The sequence below is a fragment of the Anomaloglossus baeobatrachus genome, chromosome 4 (assembly GCF_048569485.1).
Source record: "Anomaloglossus baeobatrachus isolate aAnoBae1 chromosome 4, aAnoBae1.hap1, whole genome shotgun sequence".
NCBI classification, from domain to species: domain Eukaryota; kingdom Metazoa; phylum Chordata; class Amphibia; order Anura; family Aromobatidae; genus Anomaloglossus; species Anomaloglossus baeobatrachus.
In genome coordinates this window covers 475,727,649-475,749,141 of record NC_134356.1, presented here as the reverse complement: position 1 = coordinate 475,749,141, position 21,493 = coordinate 475,727,649, and the positions used below count along the sequence as shown (strand labels likewise).

At 44.1% G+C, this 21,493-nt stretch overlaps 1 protein-coding gene across 1 annotated transcript in view; it reads left to right on the top strand.

The window, feature by feature from the left end:
• LOC142301708 (uncharacterized) overlaps positions 1-21,493 on the top strand; it is a 124,241-nt gene that overhangs the window by 71,897 nt on the left and 30,851 nt on the right. Inside the window, exon 7 of the mRNA XM_075342727.1 lies at positions 13,070-13,101. Within this exon, the coding sequence (XP_075198842.1) occupies positions 13,070-13,101 (32 nt within the window). The remainder of the gene's footprint in view (positions 1-13,069; positions 13,102-21,493) is intronic.

Sequence of the window (21,493 nt, the reverse complement as noted above, 5' to 3'; positions counted from 1 at the left end):
TTCACTGGCGTGTAAAACACGCACATGTCCCTCCGTGTGCCGTGAATTACGGCACACGTGGGTTGTCTAAATGCAATCCGGGCTCCGTTCTCCGTGGCCCGTGATTGCACTTAAAGATTAACTCACCTTTGCGCGCTCCTGCTCTCCATGGTGCTGAACGCTCCCGCGGTGCAGCATCCGGCCGGCGCTGACCTCTGCAGCAGCTGCTTCCGGGTCGGCTGTGTCGTGCATCATGAATATGCGCGACAGTAATGAGCCGGCTCAGAAGCAGCAAGCTGCACGGGCTGCAGAGGACATCGCTGGAGCCGGGTGAGTAAAAATGATTTTTATTTTAAAAGCACGTTTTTTTCTGGCTTGTGTTTCACGGACCACACCACTGCGTGGTCCGTGGGACATCAGTGATGGCAGAAAAAAATGGACATGTCTCCGTGCGGCAATCACGGACACGCGGGTACGCCGCACGGAGACACGTGCAGTGAAAAATTACTGATGTGTGAGCAGACCCATTCATTATAATGGTCTGCGTATGTCAGTGATTCTGGTACGTTTAAAAAAAAAGCACAAACGTACCAGAATCACTAACGTGTGAAAGGGGCCTGAATCAGAGTACGGTCCAATTTTCACAGACTGACTGAATGGAGAAGGTGGAGAAACATTTTTTGTTCTTTACATCCGAGAAAAACTGATCCCACTCTGATTAATCCCTGATTAAACTCTGATCAGTGTTATTAGTACAGTTTTTCTCAAATGTGGAGAAAATGTTCATGTGCATCTATCCCATTAATTATATCATTTTTATATTTTTGCTGACATGCTTGTTTTTTTGTGGGATAAGCTGTAGTTTTGAATGACACCATTCATTTTACCATACAATTTAATGAAAAATGGGAAAAAACTCACTCAAAGTGAGATGAAATGGTGAAAAAATGCAGTTCCAGTAATTATTTTTTTTCGTTTTGTTTTTGTGACGCCCATTGTGTGGATAAAATGACTGGGACAGATGATTGATCAGGTCAGTTCAATTACAGCAATACCAAACTTGCATAGTTTTTTTTCTATTTAACCCCTTCACCCCTGGGCGATTTCCTGTTTTTTGCTCCCCTTCTTCCAAGAGCCGTAACTTTTTGATGTTTCCGTTCATATAGCCTATTTTTTGTGGGACGTGTTGTATTATTGAATGACACCATTCATTTTGCCCCATGTTGTAATGGAAAAGAAAAAAAATAGTGTGGTGATATTGCAAAAAAAAGTGCAATTTCACAATTGTTTTTTATTTACCATATTCACTATATGGTAAAATTGACCTGATAATATGATTATCCCAGTCCAGTATCCAAGTGGCCAAACCCGAACTATAAGGGCTCATGCGCATGTAACTGCTGAATATTCTGCAGCGATGTGACAGCACATGTGCGCTTCAAATCGCTGCAGAAACACTGCATAATGAATGCAGTTTTTTTGTTAAAATAAGCTGTTTTCATGTGCTCTGGCTGCTGCCCCCACCATAGAAAGAGTGGGAGCTGCATCCAGAACGCAGAAATAATTGACATGCTGGTTTTATGAACGAACGGATTTGGGTCAAAATTTTAGCACCCAAATCGGTACATTCAAAAAAGCATCGTGCGCACGTGTCATGCACATTCTACATAGATTGTGCACGGGACGCAGGAGGCATGCATTTACGCTGCAGTGCAATACGCAGCGTAAATGCATGTCAGTACGCAACGTGCGCACGAGCCCTAACACAGACTTCCCTGAGAAGTTGGTGTTTGGGTCCGGGACCGAACACCTGCTGTTCAATACAGAGGCTGAACTTTACAGTTAGAGTTCGCTCATCACTAGTAGATTTCCTTCTGATACCCTTGTGAAAATTAAAAAATTAGGAGTAGAGATGAGCGAACCGGTCGCGGTTCGGCTCGAGGTCGGCTCGCCGAACGGGTGTCCCGTTCGAGTTCGGTTCGTCGAACGTTCAACGAACCGAACTCGAGCCAATAGGCTATAATGGGAGGCAATCACAAACACAGAAAAATGCATGATAAATGTACACAAACAGTTAATAAACATTGCCATAACACTTACCGGTCCTCGCGATCCCTTCTGCACTCTGTCTCCTGCCGCTATTCCATCCGATGATCGCTGAATCCTCCCGTGACCGGCACTGCCAGCAGAGATGCAGGACCTGTCATGACGTCAGAATAGCCATGTGACCAGTCACGTGGCTATTATCTCATTGGCTACAGACTGGTCACATGACTATGACACGTCAAGTAGGACCTGCGAGTGCATCTCTCCGGTACACGGTGCACATATGTGTATCGCCGTGTACCGGCGACATGCTCTAGCACACGGTCGACTCCCCGTTCCGTTAGGGACCGGCTGTCACAGCCGGTCATTAACGGAGATCACCGTTGCCATAGCAACGCAGTTAGCGGTGATGTCACCGCTAACCGCGGCTCCGAGAGCACCGTTGCTATGGTAACGCGTCTGTCAGCGTTACCGCTGTTACCGCTGACAGCCAGCACTGATCACTCACGGAGTGAAGGCTGCACGATTGTAGTGAGCATTGTAGTGAGGATGGAGGTTCCCCAGCCCCAAGTGATGAGCTGGTGAATCTTATCCTCACTACAATCGTCACTACTACTACACTAGTGAGGATTGTAGTGAGCATTGTAGTGAGGATGGAGGTTCCCCATCCCCAAGTGATGAGCTGGTGAATCTCATCCTCACTACAATCGTCACTACTACTACACTAGAAAGAAAGAAGACAGAAGAGCAGGATCGTGGAGGGCTGACAGGGGGTAATAAAGATGGAGTCTCTAATGTGTCTGTGTATTTTTTTCTATTAAAGTATTTTTTCTGTGTGGTGTTTTTTTTAACCCTTTATTGGAGATTCTTAATGGCCGGGTCAAACGTGCCTGACATTAAGAATCTCTGGCTTAATACTGGCTAGTAAAACAAAGCCAGTATTAACTCATGATTACCCAACAAGCCACCCGGCTCCAGGGCTGTTGGAAGAGTTGGATACAGCGCCAGATGATGGCGCTTCTATGAGAGCGCCATTTTCTGGGGCGGCTGCGGACTGAAATCCGCAGTAGAGGCGCCCAGAAACCTCGGGCTAACCTGTGCTGCGGATTCCAATCCCCAGCTGCCTAGTTGTACCCGGCTGGACACAAAAATGGGGCGAAGCCCACGTCATTTGTTTTTTAATTATTTCATGAAATAAGTGAAATAATTAAAAAAAAACGGGCTTCCCTATATTTTTGGTTCCCAGCCGGGTACAAATAGGCAACTGGGGGTTGGAGGCAGCCCGTGGCTGCCTGCTGTACCTGGCTAGCATACAAAAATATGGCGAAGCTCACGTCCTTTTTTTTGTAGTTTTTTGGCAAAAAAAATAAAAAATGCTTCCCTGGATTTTCCATTGCCAGTGAAGGTAACACCAAGCAGTGGGGGTTAGCCGCCAGTAGCTGCTTGGATTACCCTTAGCTAGCAATACAAAAAATGCAGCGGGAGCCCATATATATTTTTTTTAATTATTTATTTAAATAACTAAAAATAAAATGGGCTTCCCTGTATTTTGATTGCTAGACATCACAGTGCTGTAAAAATAAATCTTTAAAAAAATGACGTAGCGCTCCGCGGTATTTTTGATTCTCAGCGCAGATAAAGCAGACAGCTATGGGTTGCCACCCCCATCTGCCTGCCGTTACCTTGGTTGGCAATCAAAATACAGGGAAGCCCATTAATTTTTTCTATTTAAAAAATGGTTAAAAAAAAAAATGACGTTGGGTCCCCCCATTTTTGATAGCCAGCTAGGGTAAAGCAGACGGCTGTAGCCTGAAAACCACAGCTGGCAGCTTTACCGTGGTTGGGGATCCAATGTGGAGGTCCCCTCAGGCTCTTTTTTATAATTATTTTATAAATATTAATAATTACACAATAAAAGTAGGGTCCCCCCCAAATTGGATCACCAGCCAAGGTAAAGCGGACAGCTGTGGTCTGGTATTCTCAGGGTGGGAAGGTCCATAGTTATTGGGCCTTCACAGCCTAAAAATAGCAGGCCGCAGGCACCCCAGACGTGGCGCATCCACTAGATGCGCCAATCCTGGCGCTTCACCCCAGCTCATCCCGTGCCCTGGTGCAGTGGCAAACGGGGTAATAAATCGGGTTGATACTAGCTGTAAAGTCACCTGAGATCAAGCCCAGCAGTTTGTGATGTCATGGCATCTATTAGATACCCAACATCATAAACTGTCAGTACTAACAAAAAAAAAAAATCGACAAAAGAAATTTATTTGAAAAAACAGTCCCCAAAACATTTCCTCTTTCACCAATTTATTGTAAGAAAAAAAATAAAGGGGTCCCACGACGACTCTGGACCGTCTAGAATATGGGGGGGAGACACTCAGGGAACGTATCCCCCATTTTCTAGGAGTGCGGACCCTTCATGTGAGGAGTGTGGGTGCAATGAATCTGCACTCACTCTCCCCGGGTCCACAGCAGCAGAGTCCATGTCGTAATGGTTGCTACCAAAGCTGCAATGCCCTGCTCATGAGGTAAGGGCATGCCTAATCAGGAGAACTACTGTAGAGGAAGCTCTGCTCACTGGTATATAGGTGCTCAGAGGTAATAATAGATAAAATTAGTGAGTAACCTCGGCACTCTAAATCTCCCAGACTAAGTCAGTAAGTCACAACGGATAGTAATGCAAAATCACTCTTTATTGGTCCGTATTAAGAAAAATTTTTTTTTCATAAGCATATATGTTTTTGTCCAAAACAAGTTACAAATGACGTTTCAGCCTGAGCCTTCGTCAGATTGGACTTATCTGCATGTAATCATGAAAAATGACAATAATCAGTATCACATAAGAGTGAGAGAACAATAACATAAACTCGAACAATGTAGAGGTACAATTGGGATGCAGCAAAAAAATTGCAACACAGCAAGAAATGAAACACATGATACAAATGTCATAATACAGTACAAGGACAATATAGTAATGACAAATATGGGGTCAGAGTAGACTTAGACAGCTCTGGTACGAAAGAGATGTCAATCATAAAGTAACATGTGCAGTAGGTGTAGAGCTACAGTATGCATGGCAGAGCTAATGGGTAGACCGACCATAGAAAAAGAACGGAGAAAAAGTGGAGAAAAAGTGGAGAAAAAGTGGAGAAAAAGTGGAGAAAAAGTGGAGAAAAAGTGGAGAAAAAGTGGAGAAAAAGTGGAGAAAAAAATGGAGAAAAAGTGGAGAAAAAGTGGAGAATAAGTGGAGAAAAAGTGGAGAAAAAGTGGAGAAAAAGTGGAGAAAAAGTGGAGAAAAAGTGGAGAAAAAGTGGAGAAAAAGTGGAGAAAAAGTGGAGAAAAAGTGGAGAAAAAAAGGAGAAAAAAAGGAGAAAAAGTGGAGAAAAAGTGGAGTAAAAATGGAGAAAAAGTGGAGAAAAAATGGAGAAAAAAATGTAGAAAAAGTGGAGAAAAAAGTGGAGAATAAGTGGAGAATAAGTGGAGAATAAGTGGAGAAAAAAAGTGGAGAAAAAGTGGAGAAAAAGTGGAGAAAAAGTGGAGAAAAAAGTGGAGAAAAAGTGGAGAAAAAGTGGAGAATAAGTGGAGAAAAAGTGGAGAAAAAGTGGAGAAAAAGTGGAGAAAAAAAGGAGAAAAAGTGGAGAAAAATTGGAGAAAAAAGTGGAGAAAAAATGGAGAAAAAGTGGAGAAAAAGTGGAGAAAAAGTGGAGAAAAAGTGGATAAAAAGTGGAGAAAAAATGGAGAAAAAATGGAGAAAAAAAATGTAGAAAAAGTGGAGAAAAAAATGGAGAAAAAGTGGAGAAAAAGTGGAGCACCCTTTGGTGCCTTTCATGTGGCACTAAGGGGTGCTTAGCTTTGTATTTAGCCAAAAAAATGAAAAAAAAAATGACGTAGGGTTCCCCCTAGTTTTGTAGCCAGCTAGGGTAAAGCAGACGGCTGCAGCCTGCAGACCACAGCTGGCAACCTCACCTTGGCTGGTAATCCAAAACTGAGGGCACCCCACGCTGTTATTTTAAATTAAATAAATAATTAAAAAAAAAAACACGTAGGGGTCCCCCAAAATTGGATCACCAGCCAAGGTAAAGCAGACAGCTGGGGCCTGATATTCTCAGACTAGGGAGGTCCATGGTTATTGGACTCTCCTCAGCCTAAAAATTGCAGGCCGCAGCCGCCCCAGAAGTGGCGCATCCATTACATGCGCCAATCCTGGTGCTTCGCCCCAGCTCATCCCGCGCCCTGGTGCGGTGGCAAACGGGGTAATATATGGGGTTAATACCAGGTGTGTAATGTCACCTGGCATCAAGCCCTGGGGTTGGTGAGGTCAGGCGTCTATCAGATACCCGACATCACCAACCCAGTCAGTAATAAAAAAAATAGACGACAAACACATTTTTATTTGAAAAAACACTCCCCAAAACATTCCCTCTTTAACCAATTTATTAGAATGAAAAACAAATCCAGGTCTGGTGTAATCCAAGGGGTTGCCATGACGATCCACACTGTCCCAGTCAATGAAGAGCAGGATGTTCCCCATTGGCTAGGAGAGCAATGCAGTGACCTGAGCTAACATCAATGGGTCAGCCCAGGTCACTGCAGGGGATGACAAGTGCTGCTGTCAGCGAGGTACATTACCTGCGCTGATCTCCAGCACACTGACAGCCCCTGTCACTGAGTTCAATGACCGCCGCCTTCACAGCCAAGAATCGCGAGAGGCCCGTGACGTCACCGCTAGTCAGTCTCGGGTCGGAAGCGAGAGAAGGTGATGTGACAAGCGGCGGCCATGGAGGACAGTGACAGCGCTGAGGTCGGGATGGCGGGACTTCATCACCGCAGGCAGGGCCGGCTCCAGGTTTTTGTGGGCCCCGGGCGGAAGAGTCTCAGTGGGTCCCATACACACGCAGACACACACACATACACAGATACATACACGTACATATACATATTTAAAGACAAACTCACAAAAATACATATAAACAGACAAATCTATACAGTCATATACACTGACATACATAGATACACATCATACATGCATACATACAGAGACACACACTGCTATGCTGCATACATACATACAGACACACACATACTGCTCTGCATGCATACATACATATAGACAGACACACACACACTGCTCTGCTACATACATACATATAGACAGACACACACATACTGCTCTGCTGCATACATACATACAGACACACACACACACTTTCTCTGCTGCATACATACATACAGACAGACACGCATACTGCTCTGCTGCATACATACATGCATACATACAGACACATATACTGCTCTGCTGCATACATACATGCATACATACAGACACGCATACTGCTCTGCTGCATATATACATGCATACATACAGACACGCATACTGCTCTGCTGCATATATACATACATACATACAGACACGTATACTGCTCTGCTGCATACATACATACATACATACATACAGACACGCACACTGCTCTGCTGCATATATACATACATACACGCATACTGCTCTGCTGCATATATACATACATACATACAGACACGCATACTGCTCTGCTGCATATATACATACATACATACAGACAGACACGCATACTGCTCTGCTGCATATATACATACATACATACAGACACGTATACTGCTCTGCTGCATACATACATGCATACATACAGACAGACACGCATATTGCTCTGCTGCATACATACATACATACATACAGACACGCACACTGCTCTGCTGCATATATACATACATACACGCATACTGCTCTGCTGCATATATACATACATACATACAGACACGCATACTGCTCTGCTGCATATATACATACATACATACAGACACGCATACCGCTCTGCTGCATATATACATACATACATACATACAGACACGCATACTGCTCTGCTGCATATATACATACATACATACAGACACGTATACTGCTCTGCTGCATACATACATGCATACATACAGACAGACACGCATATTGCTCTGCTGCATACATACATACATACATACAGACACGCACACTGCTCTGCTGCATATATACATACATACACGCATACTACTCTGCTGCATATATACATACATACATACAGACACGCATACTGCTCTGCTACATATATACATACATACATACAGACACGCATACTGCTCTGCTGCATATATACATACATACATACAGACACGTATACTGCTCTGCTGCATACATACATGCATACATACATACAGACACGCATATTGCTCTGCTGCATATATTTATACATACATACAGACATGCATACTACTTTGCTACATATATACATACATACATACAGACACGCATACTGCTCTGCTGCATATATACATACATACAGACACGCATACTGCTCTGCTGCATATATACATACATACATACAGACACGCATACTGCTCTGCTGCATATATACATACATACATACAGACACGTATACTGCTCTGCTGCATACATACATGCATACATACATACAGACACGCATATTGCTCTGCTGCATATATTTATACATACATACAGACATGCATACTACTTTGCTACATATATACATACATACATACAGACACGCATACTGCTCTGCTGCATATATACATACATACAGACACGCATACTGCTCTGCTGCATATATACATACATACATACAGACACGTATACTGCTCTGCTGCATACATACATGCATACATACATACAGACACGCATATTGCTCTGCTGCATATATTTATACATACATACAGACATGCATACTACTTTGCTACATATATACATACATACATACAGACACGCATACTGCTCTGCTGCATATATACATACATACAGACACGCATACTGCTCTGCTGCATATATACATACATACATACAGACACGCATACTGCTCTGCTGCATATATACATGCATACATACAGACACGCATACTGCTCTGCTGCATATATACATATATACATACAGACACGTATACTGCTCTGCTGCATACATACATACATACATACAGACACGCACACTGCTCTGCTGCATATATACATACATACACGCATACTGCTCTGCTGCATATATACATACATACATACAGACACGCATACTGCTCTGCTGCATATATACATACATACATACAGACACGTATACTGCTCTGCTGCATACATACATGCATACATACAGACAGACGCATATTGCTCTGCTGCATACATACATACATACAGACACGCACACTGCTCTGCTGCATATATACATACATACACGCATACTGCTCTGCTGCATATATACATACATACATACAGACACGCATACTGCTCTGCTGCATATATACATACATACATACAGACACGCATACTGCTCTGCTGCATATATACATACATACATACAGACACGTATACTGCTCTGCTGCATACATACATGCATACATACAGACAGACACGCATATTGCTCTGCTGCATATATATATACAGACAGACACGCATACTACTCTGCTACATATATACATACATACAGACACGTATACTGCTCTGCTGCATACATACATGCATACATACATACAGACACGCATATTGCTCTGCTGCATATATATATATACATACATACAGACATGCATACTACTTTGCTACATATATACATACATACATACAGACACGCATACTGCTCTGCTGCATATATACATACATACAGACACGCATACTGCTCTGCTGCATATATACATACATACATACAGACACGCATACTGCTCTGCTGCATATATACATACATACATACAGACACGCATACTGCTCTGCTGCATACATACATACATATAGACACGCATACTGCTCTGCTGCATATATACATACATACAGACACGCATACTGCTCTGCTGCATATATACATACATACAGACACGCATACTGCTCTGCTGCATATATACATACATACAGACACGCATACTGCTCTGCTGCATATATACATGCATACATACAGACACGCATACTGCTCTGCTGCATACATACATACATATAGACACGCATACTGCTCTGCTGCATATATACATACATACATACAGACACGCATACTACTCTGCTACATATATACATACACGTATACTGCTCTGCTGCATACATACATGCATACATACATACAGACACGCATATTGCTCTGCTGCATATATATATACATACATACAGACACACATACTGCTCTGCAGCATATATACATACATACATACAGACACGCATACTGCTCTGCTGCATATATACATACATACAGACACGCATACTGCTCTGCTGCATATATACATACATACAGACACGCATACTGCTCTGCTGCATATATACATACATATAGACACGCATACTGCTCTGCTGCATATATACATACATACATACAGACACGCATACTACTCTGCTACATATATACATACATACAGACACGTATACTGCTCTGCTGCATACATACATGCATACATACATACAGACACGCATATTGCTCTGCTGCATATATATATACATACATACAGACACACATACTGCTCTGCTGCATATATACATACATACATACAGACACGCATACTGCTCTGCTGCATATATACATACATACAGACACGCATACTGCTCTGCTGCATATATACATACATACAGACACGCATACTGCTCTGCTGCATATATACATACATATAGACACGCATACTGCTCTGCTGCATGCATACATACAAACACACACCTTGCTCTGCGGGGCCCACACACGCGGCTCCGGGGGTCACACACACGGCTCTGCGGGGCCCACACACGCGGCTCCGGGGGTCACACACACGGCTCTGCGGGGCCCACACACGCGGCTCTGCGGGGCCCACACACGCGGCTCCGGGGGTCACACACACGGCTTTGCGGGGCCCACACACGCACGGGGGGACAGGGAGGGGCGGGGAGGGAGTGATGTCCCACATACTGATCAGGTCACGGTGCAGATGGGGCCCACACAGCGCCGGAGGGAAGCGATGTGCTGGGGGTCGCTTGCTGGCACTGTGACTCCTTCATCTGTGCGACCGAGCAGGACGCCGGGCGGTAGCTCCGCCCACAGATGATGCTCAATGCAGGAGAACACAGTGGCCTTAAAGGGCCGGCAGGCACAGTTTCCAGTGCCAAGGACTGCTGCCCCCGGGCCGACCGCAGGTAAGCCGAGCGGGACCATCTGTGTGTGTGTGTGTGTGTGTGTGTGTACGTGTGTACATGCCGCGGGCAGGAGGGGGCGGAGTGAGCTGAGCGGGGAAGTGTGGGCTTCCTGCACGTAACTAGGGTAAACATCGGGTTACTAACCAAAGCGCTTTGGTTGGATACCCGATGTTTATCTTGGTTACCAGCTTCTGGCAGGCTGCCAGCGATGGCTCCTGCACACTGTAGCTGTAAAAAGCCCTGCTTTTTGCTGCTAGAACTGTTCTCGAACTTATCTAGAACTATCGAGCTTTTGCAAAAAGCTCGAGTTCTAGTTCGATCTTGAACAACCCCAAAAATCACTCGAGCCTAGAACTGGAGAACCACGAACCGCGAACCGCGCTCAACTCTAATTAGGAGTAAAGCAATATTTGTGTGGTTACATTTTTCCTTCCATGTTGCTTTAATTCCTGTGAAGCACCTAAAGGGTTAAACTTCTTGGCTGTGGTTTTGAGCAGTGTGAGGGGTGCAGTTTTTAGAATGGGGTCACTTTTGGGTATTTTCTGTCATACAGGCCTCTCGAAGCCACTTCAAATGTGATGTGATACCTAAAAAAATTGGTTTTGTAAATTTTGTTGGAAAAATGGGAAATTGTTGATAAACTTTGAACCCTTCTAACTTCCTAAAAAAAAAGATCTTTCAAAAAGAGTGCTTATGTAAAGTAGACATGTGGGAAATGTTATTTATTAATTATTTTGTGTGATATACGGTAACTATCTGGTTTAAAGGATAAAAAAAATAAATACAAAAATTACAAAATTTAATATTTTTTGTCAAATTTTAGATATTTTCATAAATAAACACAAATCATATCAACCAAAATTTACCACTATCATGACGAAGAATATGTCAGTTATTATTATTATTTTTTTTTTTAGAATAACGGGGAAATATTGATGCTTTCAAAGTTATTATCTTATAAAGTGCCACTGGTCAGAATTGTAAAATTTGGCCTATTCAGGAAGGATGAAAACAGGCTGAGTGGTAAAAGGGTAAAAAAAATGTTCCTGTACTGAGATAATTTTATATAAGTGCCCCTGCTATGTTCTGTGTTGTTGTTTCTGACCGTTAAGGGACTTGGTCTGATTATAGCACAGCTCCTGGCCCGGGGAGGACGTAAAAGAGTACACAGACATTACAGCATATTATTCTTTCTTTGAAGTAAAACATTTTTTTAAAAACAGGCAGGGAAATGTTTTAAATCAGAAAACGAATCAGCTATGATCCCATGTTGTAATGGCTGTATCCTCTTTTTCATCCTCTCCTGCCCAGGAGATGTGGTATGATCAGACCATGTTCCTGTACGGTCAGACACAGCCATTACACAGTACATAGCAGGGGCACATAAATAAGATTATCTCAGCACAGGAACATTTTTTTAAACACATCCATTTGTGAAACTTATTATTATTCCAATGTCTATTGACTAAAATAAATTTTAAAATTAAGTTTGTTTACAGAGAAAAACCCTTTAAATTCCTGAAAATTTTGAAAGATCTTCAAACAACTTTGATTAAAATTATCCTAATATTTAATACCTACAGCTGCCGTATAGACATATGCATCTTATAATCACAGACTACTTAAATACCCTTTTTAGTCAGAGATCCCCTCCATTTGTGCCCTACTTGTAATCTACCAATGTATTTTAGGTAAGAAGTAGGGGAAAGATGGAAGGATTGGAGTGGTCACAGTTTGCTCTCTAAACCATCGAGATTCATGTTTGAATCTGTTTTTGACCAATTTAGTCCTATCATTTTGGGAACTGGAGTGGATAAAGTGAATCTTGCCGATTTACGTGAAATTTTTGTATTACTCCAGATATGCACAAGTTCTCTATTAGTTAAATATGTATTTCTTTTTTTGCCAGCTCTCCTGTTGGCCCTTCAGAGGAATATGAATGTAAGTAATTTCATTTTAGAATTGATATTAATAAAGAATAAATATGTTCAATCCAGTCAAACATTTTTAAACCTGTACTAGAGAAATAACAAAGTGTATTTCCATGCTCAAGGGTTTATTTTTAATAAACAAAATGTAATGCATATGTGTTGCCCAGGGTTATGGGGTACTCGGTCCCGGGCAGTGTATAACTGGGGAAGGTCACTTGGTGTTCGTTGCCCGATTTTGTGCCCTGGGTGCTTTTTGAAAAAGGGGTATATTTACAGGGGGATTAAATGAAAGTTTATCACGTGACACCCCTTGCGGTTTGTGGCTATGTGGATGGAGCCGCCGCTGCACAGTTTTCACTACTGGGGCTGGTGTTAGTGGCAGCCTGGATGTTAGGCCCTCCGCAAGCAATGCCAGACCCCAGAGGATAAGTGATGCAGATGGGTATTGAAAGAAGACATGCCACACAAGGGGTTGCAGTGTAACTGGTTCCTTTACTCACGGCAAGATGTAAACTGGTCACCCGAGGAAGACTCGTGTTGACCGCAGGTCCCCTTAGTCCCAGTACCAGTTTAGTGATCTGGTGGCTTCTTTCCCCTGCACCTCTCTTTGGTTGTTGGGTCCCCGTGGCTTGGAGCGGCTGGGGGTCCCCTCCTAGTAGTCTCTCATCGGTAGTCCATATGACAGTAGTGTGAACCCTCTGGGGTCAGAGTCTTTGGTCTTGTTCCCCAGTTCTCTCATTGCTAATGTGTCCCGAACTTCAAGGTCAGTGAGGTCCTTGATGGTCCCCTCACTGTGCAGATTTCATCAGGTCTGCTTGGAGCGTTTGCCTGACTTAGGATTCTGTACCCCGTCGGGTGCTGTCGTTCCGGGAGTACTTCTCCGTACTCCACCGGCAACCAACCTCCTGGGCCCTCAAGTCACTGTTTTACTCCTGTCAGTGCGTCTACTCGCTTCCTCTCTCTGTCACCGACTCCTACCGACTACTGTCTGACGGTCCACTGTCTGCCCCTCCCACCTGGTCGTCTAGTGGACTGGATTGGCTCCACCTCTAAGTGGCCATCCATTGGTCCAGCCCTAGCCTAGTACCAGTCTATGGGGGAATTGGTAAAAAAACAGGGATTATTTGGAATGTCGTTGTTGTTGTTACCGACACTGGTCTTCCAGGTTCCTGGGGGTAGGCCATGCATCCTGGTGGGGATGCGGTACCATGTAGCTCCCTGATGACCTCAGGGGCGCTACACATGGATGCACTTAAAATAAAAAAGGGTAGCAAACTTGTCTTCAAGCACCTTTACTGACCCAGTGCAGGGTGATGACATGCTGTTCAGGGTATTTGACCACTGCAGCCAATAACAGGCTGCAGTGCTCCACTCATCTCACTTTCGAAAGCTGAATCTATGAGGGTACATCCATACCTTGACATTTTTTTGTGTGATATTGTAAGGGGCTAATAAGACTTCCAAGATAATGTTGAAAGAAGTTGACAGAAATGAAGAGGTTATTAAAGACTTGATGCTAATAGTACTATATGGAGCCCATTATTCTGTATGTTGGGCTATATGGGGCTTAATATTCTGTATGGGGGACTATTTGGGGCCCATTTATGATTTATGGAGGACTTTGTGAAGCCCATTATTCTGTATGTAGGACTATGTGGTGCCTGTGACTAGGTTGGGCCAAGACTTTGTCCAAGTTTTTAATTTTGGCCCTTTGTGTTTTGAGTTTGACATCCCTGCACTGGACAAAATGCCAATTTTACAGTCATATGTCCTGTAAATTTCCTACCACAAGCCCCACTAGGTCACTTATATCATTGCAAATACATTGCCAACTACATGCCCCTTCACTTAGTATATCAGACAAGTAAGTACACCCTTCTCATTTTTGTAAATATTTTATTATATATTTTCACGGGACAACTCTGAAGATTTAAGTGTAAATTTGGTGTGCTCTCTAAATAACTCAACAGCCATTTATGTCTAAACTGCTGGCAATAAAGTGAGTACACCTAAGTTATAATGGACAGATTGTACCCAATGTGTCAATATTTTGTGTGGCCACCATTATTTTCAAGCACTGCTTTAACTCTCTTAAACATTAAGTTCACTAGAGCTTCACTGGTTGCTACTGGAATCCTCTTCCACTTCTCCATGGCGACATCAAGGAGCTGGTGAACGTGTGCACCTAGTCAAATCTTGTAATCCATCATTTAGTTTAATGAAATCACTTAAGGTAAGGTCACTGAGTTCAATAAATTCACCTGAGGAAGTAATTTAACTCAATGCCAGATTAATGGATTAGGCTATATGCACACGTTCAGTATTTGTTTGCAGACATTTCTGCACCAAATCTGCATGTCCTAGCAAAAAAACTGCACCACATGTGTTTTGATGTGGTTTCAGTGAGGTTTTTTTTGCCAGCAGCTGCAGATATGGTGCAAAAATGTCTGCAACCAAATACTCAATATGCACACATCGCCTAATCCAGTAATCCGGCATTGCGTTCAATGACTTCACCTGAGATGAGGTCACAGAGTTCAATGAGTTCACCTCAGGTCACAGATTAGGTACGATGGGAACCCCAGCTGTGATCTCAAGTGCAATCATTGAACTCAATGCCGGATTACCAGATTACAGTATTTGGTTCCAGACATTTTTTCACCAAATCTGCATCTGTTGGGAAAAAAATGCACCAATACTGCATGCGTTTATTTTTTGCAGAAATGTCTGCAACCAAATACTGAATGTGTACACATAGCTTACTCCAGTAATCCAGCTTTGAGTTCAATGACTTCATGTGCGGTGAGGTCACTGAGTTCACCTCAGGTCAGTTCACCTGAGGCCATAGCTGAAGTATCGTGGGAACCACCAACTTTTACATCAGGGGAACTCACTGATATCACAGCTGCGGCTCCGTCAGGGTGTCCCTGATGCTGCAATAATCAGTCATGTGACCATGCACTTCAATCTCAGATGTAGCAGAGCCAGGATCATCATGGAACATTGTGTCTGTGGATTACGTCAGACTTGCAGGGGTCTTTTGACATTAATAAATTAGAGAAAGAGGGTATTTTTTTAAAATAAAGGATTATTCTCTGTTTTGTATTTATTTCTTTTGACTAATAGGGTTAGTAATGGAGAGTCTCATAGACCCCTACCCATCACTAACCACAGGCTTGCTGACAGCAGGTATTTTTTGACAATTCTCAGCTGTCATTAACCACTTATATTACTCTTATTTCCACCGCACCAGGGCACAATCAAGATGATCTGGGAAAGGTGCCAGAATTGGAGCATCTAATAGATGCAAAAATTCTGGGTAGCTGCAGGCTGCTATTATTAGTCTGGGCTTCCCCAGCCTGACTATACCAGCCCCCAGCTGTCTGCTTTATTTTAGCTGGGTATCAAAATTGGGGGGACCTTACAGCATTTTTTAAAGATTCATTTAAAAAATTAAAAAAAATAAATTATTTGGGTCCTTCGTATTTTGATACACAGGCAAGATGAAGCAAACAGCTGGGGTCTGGTAGCTGTCTCCTATATCTGCGCTTGGTATCAAAATACAGGGCACCCTGCAACATTATTTCAAATTAATTTTTTTTAAACTCCACACCGGGGACCCAGACAGCTAGTGTGAATGCAACCAATCACAGACGCCAGCACAGAGGGTGCGTGGGAGAAGCAGTACTGCAACCAATTACAGACACTGTTACAGAGGGTGGACAGGGGAAGCAGTGCATATTCATGAACTTTAATGATCAGACTCAAAAGCAGTGTGTGACAGGAGAATTTCTTATTAATGTGTGAAACAGCATCAACGCTCCTATTACTGCCCCACATAGTAATGCTACCACGGTGGTGACCCTTACATGGTAATAATGCTTTCTTGTGCCCTCTAGATGGTAAAATTGCTCCCTAGAAAATATTAATGCCCTGTGTAAGTGTCCTAGAAAAGTGTCTACATGTTGCTCCTATAACGTAATAATTCCCTCATTGTGCCTGTGATGGTCATAATACCTTGAGTGCCTCTATAACAATAAGGGTTCTTAAGTGTCCACTTAACATTTAATAATATCCCTCATGTACAGCACGTCTATACACAGTATGAAGCCCCTACACTTCCCCTATACACAGTATGATGTTACCAAAGCTCCCCCTATACACAGTATGACACTGATTAATTACCCCATAGTAGCTCCCACATTGTATAATGGCTTCAATAGTAGCTCTCCACACTGTATGACGGCCCCCAAAGTAGTCCCCACAGTATATAACAGTCCCCCATAGTAGCTCCCACAGTGTATAAGGCGCCCCCCCACACTGTTTAAGCGCCACCCCACACCAGTGGCATAACTAGAGTCTGATGGATCCTGATGCAAGATTTGAATTTGACCCCCCCATTCCCTCTTCACATGTTGATGTCAGATGTATGGGCACTTGTAGTTTTTTAAATCCTATAAAAATATATATATGTTGCTCCCTCTCCCCCTTCATTAAGTAGTAATGTCCCCCATACTGGTATATATAGTATGTGCCCCAGCCTGGCCCCATCCTGGTATATATGTCTCCCAACCTGGGACCCATCCTGATATATATGTCCCATGTCCCCCAGCCTGGTGTCACGGCAGGGGAGAGAGGCTATACCACCAATATAGAACAACACAAAGGAAGGGGAAGGAGTGCCTTATAGTTAGGGAAAGAGGGAAGTGGTGACCCCTGACAACAACCTACAGCTGGTCCCTGGGGTCCTTCACCAGCTTAGAGAGGTTCCTCAACTATGCGGCGAGCCAGATACCTGACCATAGGTATCCCTAGAGTTGGGCCCTAAATGTGAAACAGGTGGAATGAGCTTTGTGAACCCCACTAAACGCTAAAGGAAGACACAAGGCAACAATACAGGGGAAACACGACTGCAATCACCAAGGTCCTGGCGGATAGCAAAAGACAACATTTATCTGAGCAGGAGCAACCACAGAAGTCTCAGAAGCACCAGAAGATAACCTTTAAAGAGCTCAGCAAGGAAAAAACTAAACTGCACCCAAACCCCCCCTAGTGAGGTTAATAAAGGAAGTCAGAAGCTGGCAACTGAGAGGAAAAACTGATAGTTTTCCAGAGTCATAAGAGTCCGCAGCTGCAGAAACAGGGAACTGTCAGATAACAACATATACTGCCAATCTCTGGGATATTCTAACACTCGCTGCCACTGGATTGTCATCTGGCCATGACAAATCTTTGACAGTACCCCCCTTCTACGAGTGACCCCCGGGCACTCAACTTGGATTATCAGGGTGAGAAGAGTGAAATCCATACAACAACCTATTGGCATTAACATCAGATACCAGATCCCATGTCCTGTCCTCCAGTCCGTAACCTCTCCAGTGGACAATATACTGAAGTGAGCAACATACACAACGAGAGTCAACAATTTTGGCAATCTGAAACTCTAGATTGCCATCCACCAAGACTGGGACAGGTGGTAGAGGAGGAGAGTTCAGTGGTTCAACAAATGTCTTTAACAATGACCTATGAAACACATTGTGAATTTTCAAGGCCTGTCTAAGTTCCAGGCGAAATGCTACTGGGTTAATGATATGAGGGATTTTATAAAGACCAATAAATCTTGGGACCAACTTCCAAGATGAAATTTTCAACTTGATGTTTCTGGTGGACAACCATACAATATGAATCACTCTGTGGTCTGGACCTAGCGAACGCTTTTTTATCAGCCATAATTTGTACTTGTCACCCATAGTGTTGAGCGGACCCGGACTGTAAACGTCCGGATCCACGCGGCTTCAGCGCTATCCCCGGGCCGGACACGGGCGCGGGATTCCGGGTGCTCGATCCGGAATCATCAATTAATAAAAAATGGAAAAAACAATAAATAAATGAACTCATTTTTTACCGAGACTCGGTGTCATGGCGGCACACTGCTTCCGGGCCGCGCTTTCACTTCCTGTGCTGTGCACTCAATCACACAGCATTCCGTGTTTTCCCCGCCCACCGGCTGTCCTCTCAGCTGTGATTGGTTTCTGGCTGATGCGCCCCCCCCCCAGCCTGTGACAGTGTCTGCCGCGGTCATCGCTTATCTCGGCTCAGTAATAGGCTGCACTCAGAGCGGGCAGCCGTGCTCTTTAGCTGCTCGCTCTGACATGTAGCAGTGCTAGATGTGTCAGCATGGGACTTCTCCTGTGGATGACGTCGGAGATGCAGGGTGTTGGGGGGTTAATAAAGAGGTGTAGCAGTGTGTGTTTTGTACTTTATTTCAAATAAAGGATTGTTCTCTGTGTGTGTTTATTTACTGTCACTTACAGGTTTGTATGATGCAGGTATCTGATAGACACCTGTGCCATCACACAAAGCTAGGGTTTAGTAGCAGCTGGGCGCTGTTATTAAACCCTGCTATTACCTCGACTGGCACCACATCACGCCTCCAGGAAGAGCCGGTATCGCACACCGGATATATCAGCCCCCAGACAGCGTGATCATGGCTGGGGATTAAAATAGAGGGAACCGCACGTCGTTTTTTTTTTTAATTCATTTAAAAAAAAAAAAAAAGCAAGCTTTTCTTTTTTTATGCCGCAGTCACACTTGTGAGGAACTCCCGCGAGTCTGACATCTCAGAACAGCTGCACACTTCTGACAGGAGCGTGCATGTGTTTCTAGGTACATGCACGCTCATGTTCAGACAGTAGCAGGCTGTGCCGGGTGATGTCAGAGCCGCACGAGTCTGACAGCGCATCACTGCCACTGCTGCACACTTCTGACAGGAGTAAAAAACAAAAAAAATTCTGCCAGCTGGTGGAAATTTGATGCTAAAAGCTGGTGTAGATGATTTCAGCACCAAATGTGCACCTCCTGGCAAAAAAACGCGGCAAAAATCGCAGAAAAATAACCGCGGCAAAAACCGCGGCAAAAAAATTCCGCCAAAACACCGCTTTTTTTGGCAGGAGGTGTAGATTGGATGCAGGAATATGGTATAAAAATTTCAGCACAAAATCTGCATCTCTTGACCAAAAAACCTGCGATTTTTCTGCTAGGAGATGCAGAGAACTCAGTGACCTCCACCTGAGGTCAGGTTACCTGCGATCACAGACGAAGGACCGTGGGAACTTCCAGCAGTGACCGCAAATGACCTGAGTGACGTCACCGCTCAATGCACAGCTCATTCATTCTTTGGAGCTCACAGAGAGCGGTCAGTCGTGCCGCTCTCTGTGATATTCAGATGTAGCAGAGCTGAAGCGGCGTGGGACTTGTTGTGTGGATTACGTCGGAGCTGCAGGGTGTTGGGGGAGTTAATAGTTCTCTGTGTGTTTGTTTATTTAGTGTCACTTACAGGTTTGTCTGATGCAGGTATCTGATAGACGCCTGTGCCATCACACAAAGCTAGGGTTTAGTAGCAGCCGTGCGCCGCTATTAACCCCTGCTATTACCCCGACTCGCACCACATCACGCCTGCGGGAAGAGCTGGTAACGCACACCGGTATGGTAACATCTAACAGATGCGGCAGTACCGGGCGGCTGCGGGCTGAGGATATACCAGCCCCCGGCCGGCGTTATCTTGGCAGAAGATGAAAATAGGGGGAACCGCACGTCGTTTTTTTTTTTTTTACTTTTACCAGAATCACACATCCGAGGGGCTCACGCAGGTCTGCCATGGCAGCACCCGGCAGCATCACACGTGTGACTCTGGGCACTGTATACACAGCACAGATACAGCTCGACAGCTGGGGCTGCAGCTGCGCGCGCTATAACTGTGCTGCCGAGTGTTAACCACCGTGAACTGACCGACAGTGCACTGCTTTCCCCGCCCACCGGCCGTCTTGGCGCCTGTGATTGGCTGCCACTCAAGGTAGGGGCATGTCTAACTGCAACCAACACGCACCGGTAGGCGGGGAAAACAATGAATATTGAATTTTCGGCTCCGGAAGGTAACAGCGTGACCCGGAAGGAGTGTGCCGCCATGACAGCACCTCGGTAAGTATGCCGCGCTTGCTCCTAGCCCCCTAGCCCCTCCACAAACGTTTTTAACCTCCGGATACCAGTCCCCATTGACTTATATGGGTAGCGGATTCCGAAGTGGATCGGACTCTATTTTAAATCTGGCAGTGATCCTCCGGTACCGGATTATTAGCCGTTCGATCAGCTCTAGTCACCCATCATCCTAAGATTACTCTGAATCTTTTTCCCCACCGATGAGATCAAAGCAGAAAAACGCTCCTCTTCCAGGATACCAGACGCCTCCATACCTGTAAATGAGCCAAACTGAGGGTGAAAACCATATGCACTAAAAAAATAGCAACTTATCAATAGACTCCTTACACCGGTTGTTGATGGAAGATTCAGTCAAAGGTAAAAATGACACCCAATCTTACTGATTTTCAGAGACAAAGCATCTGAGA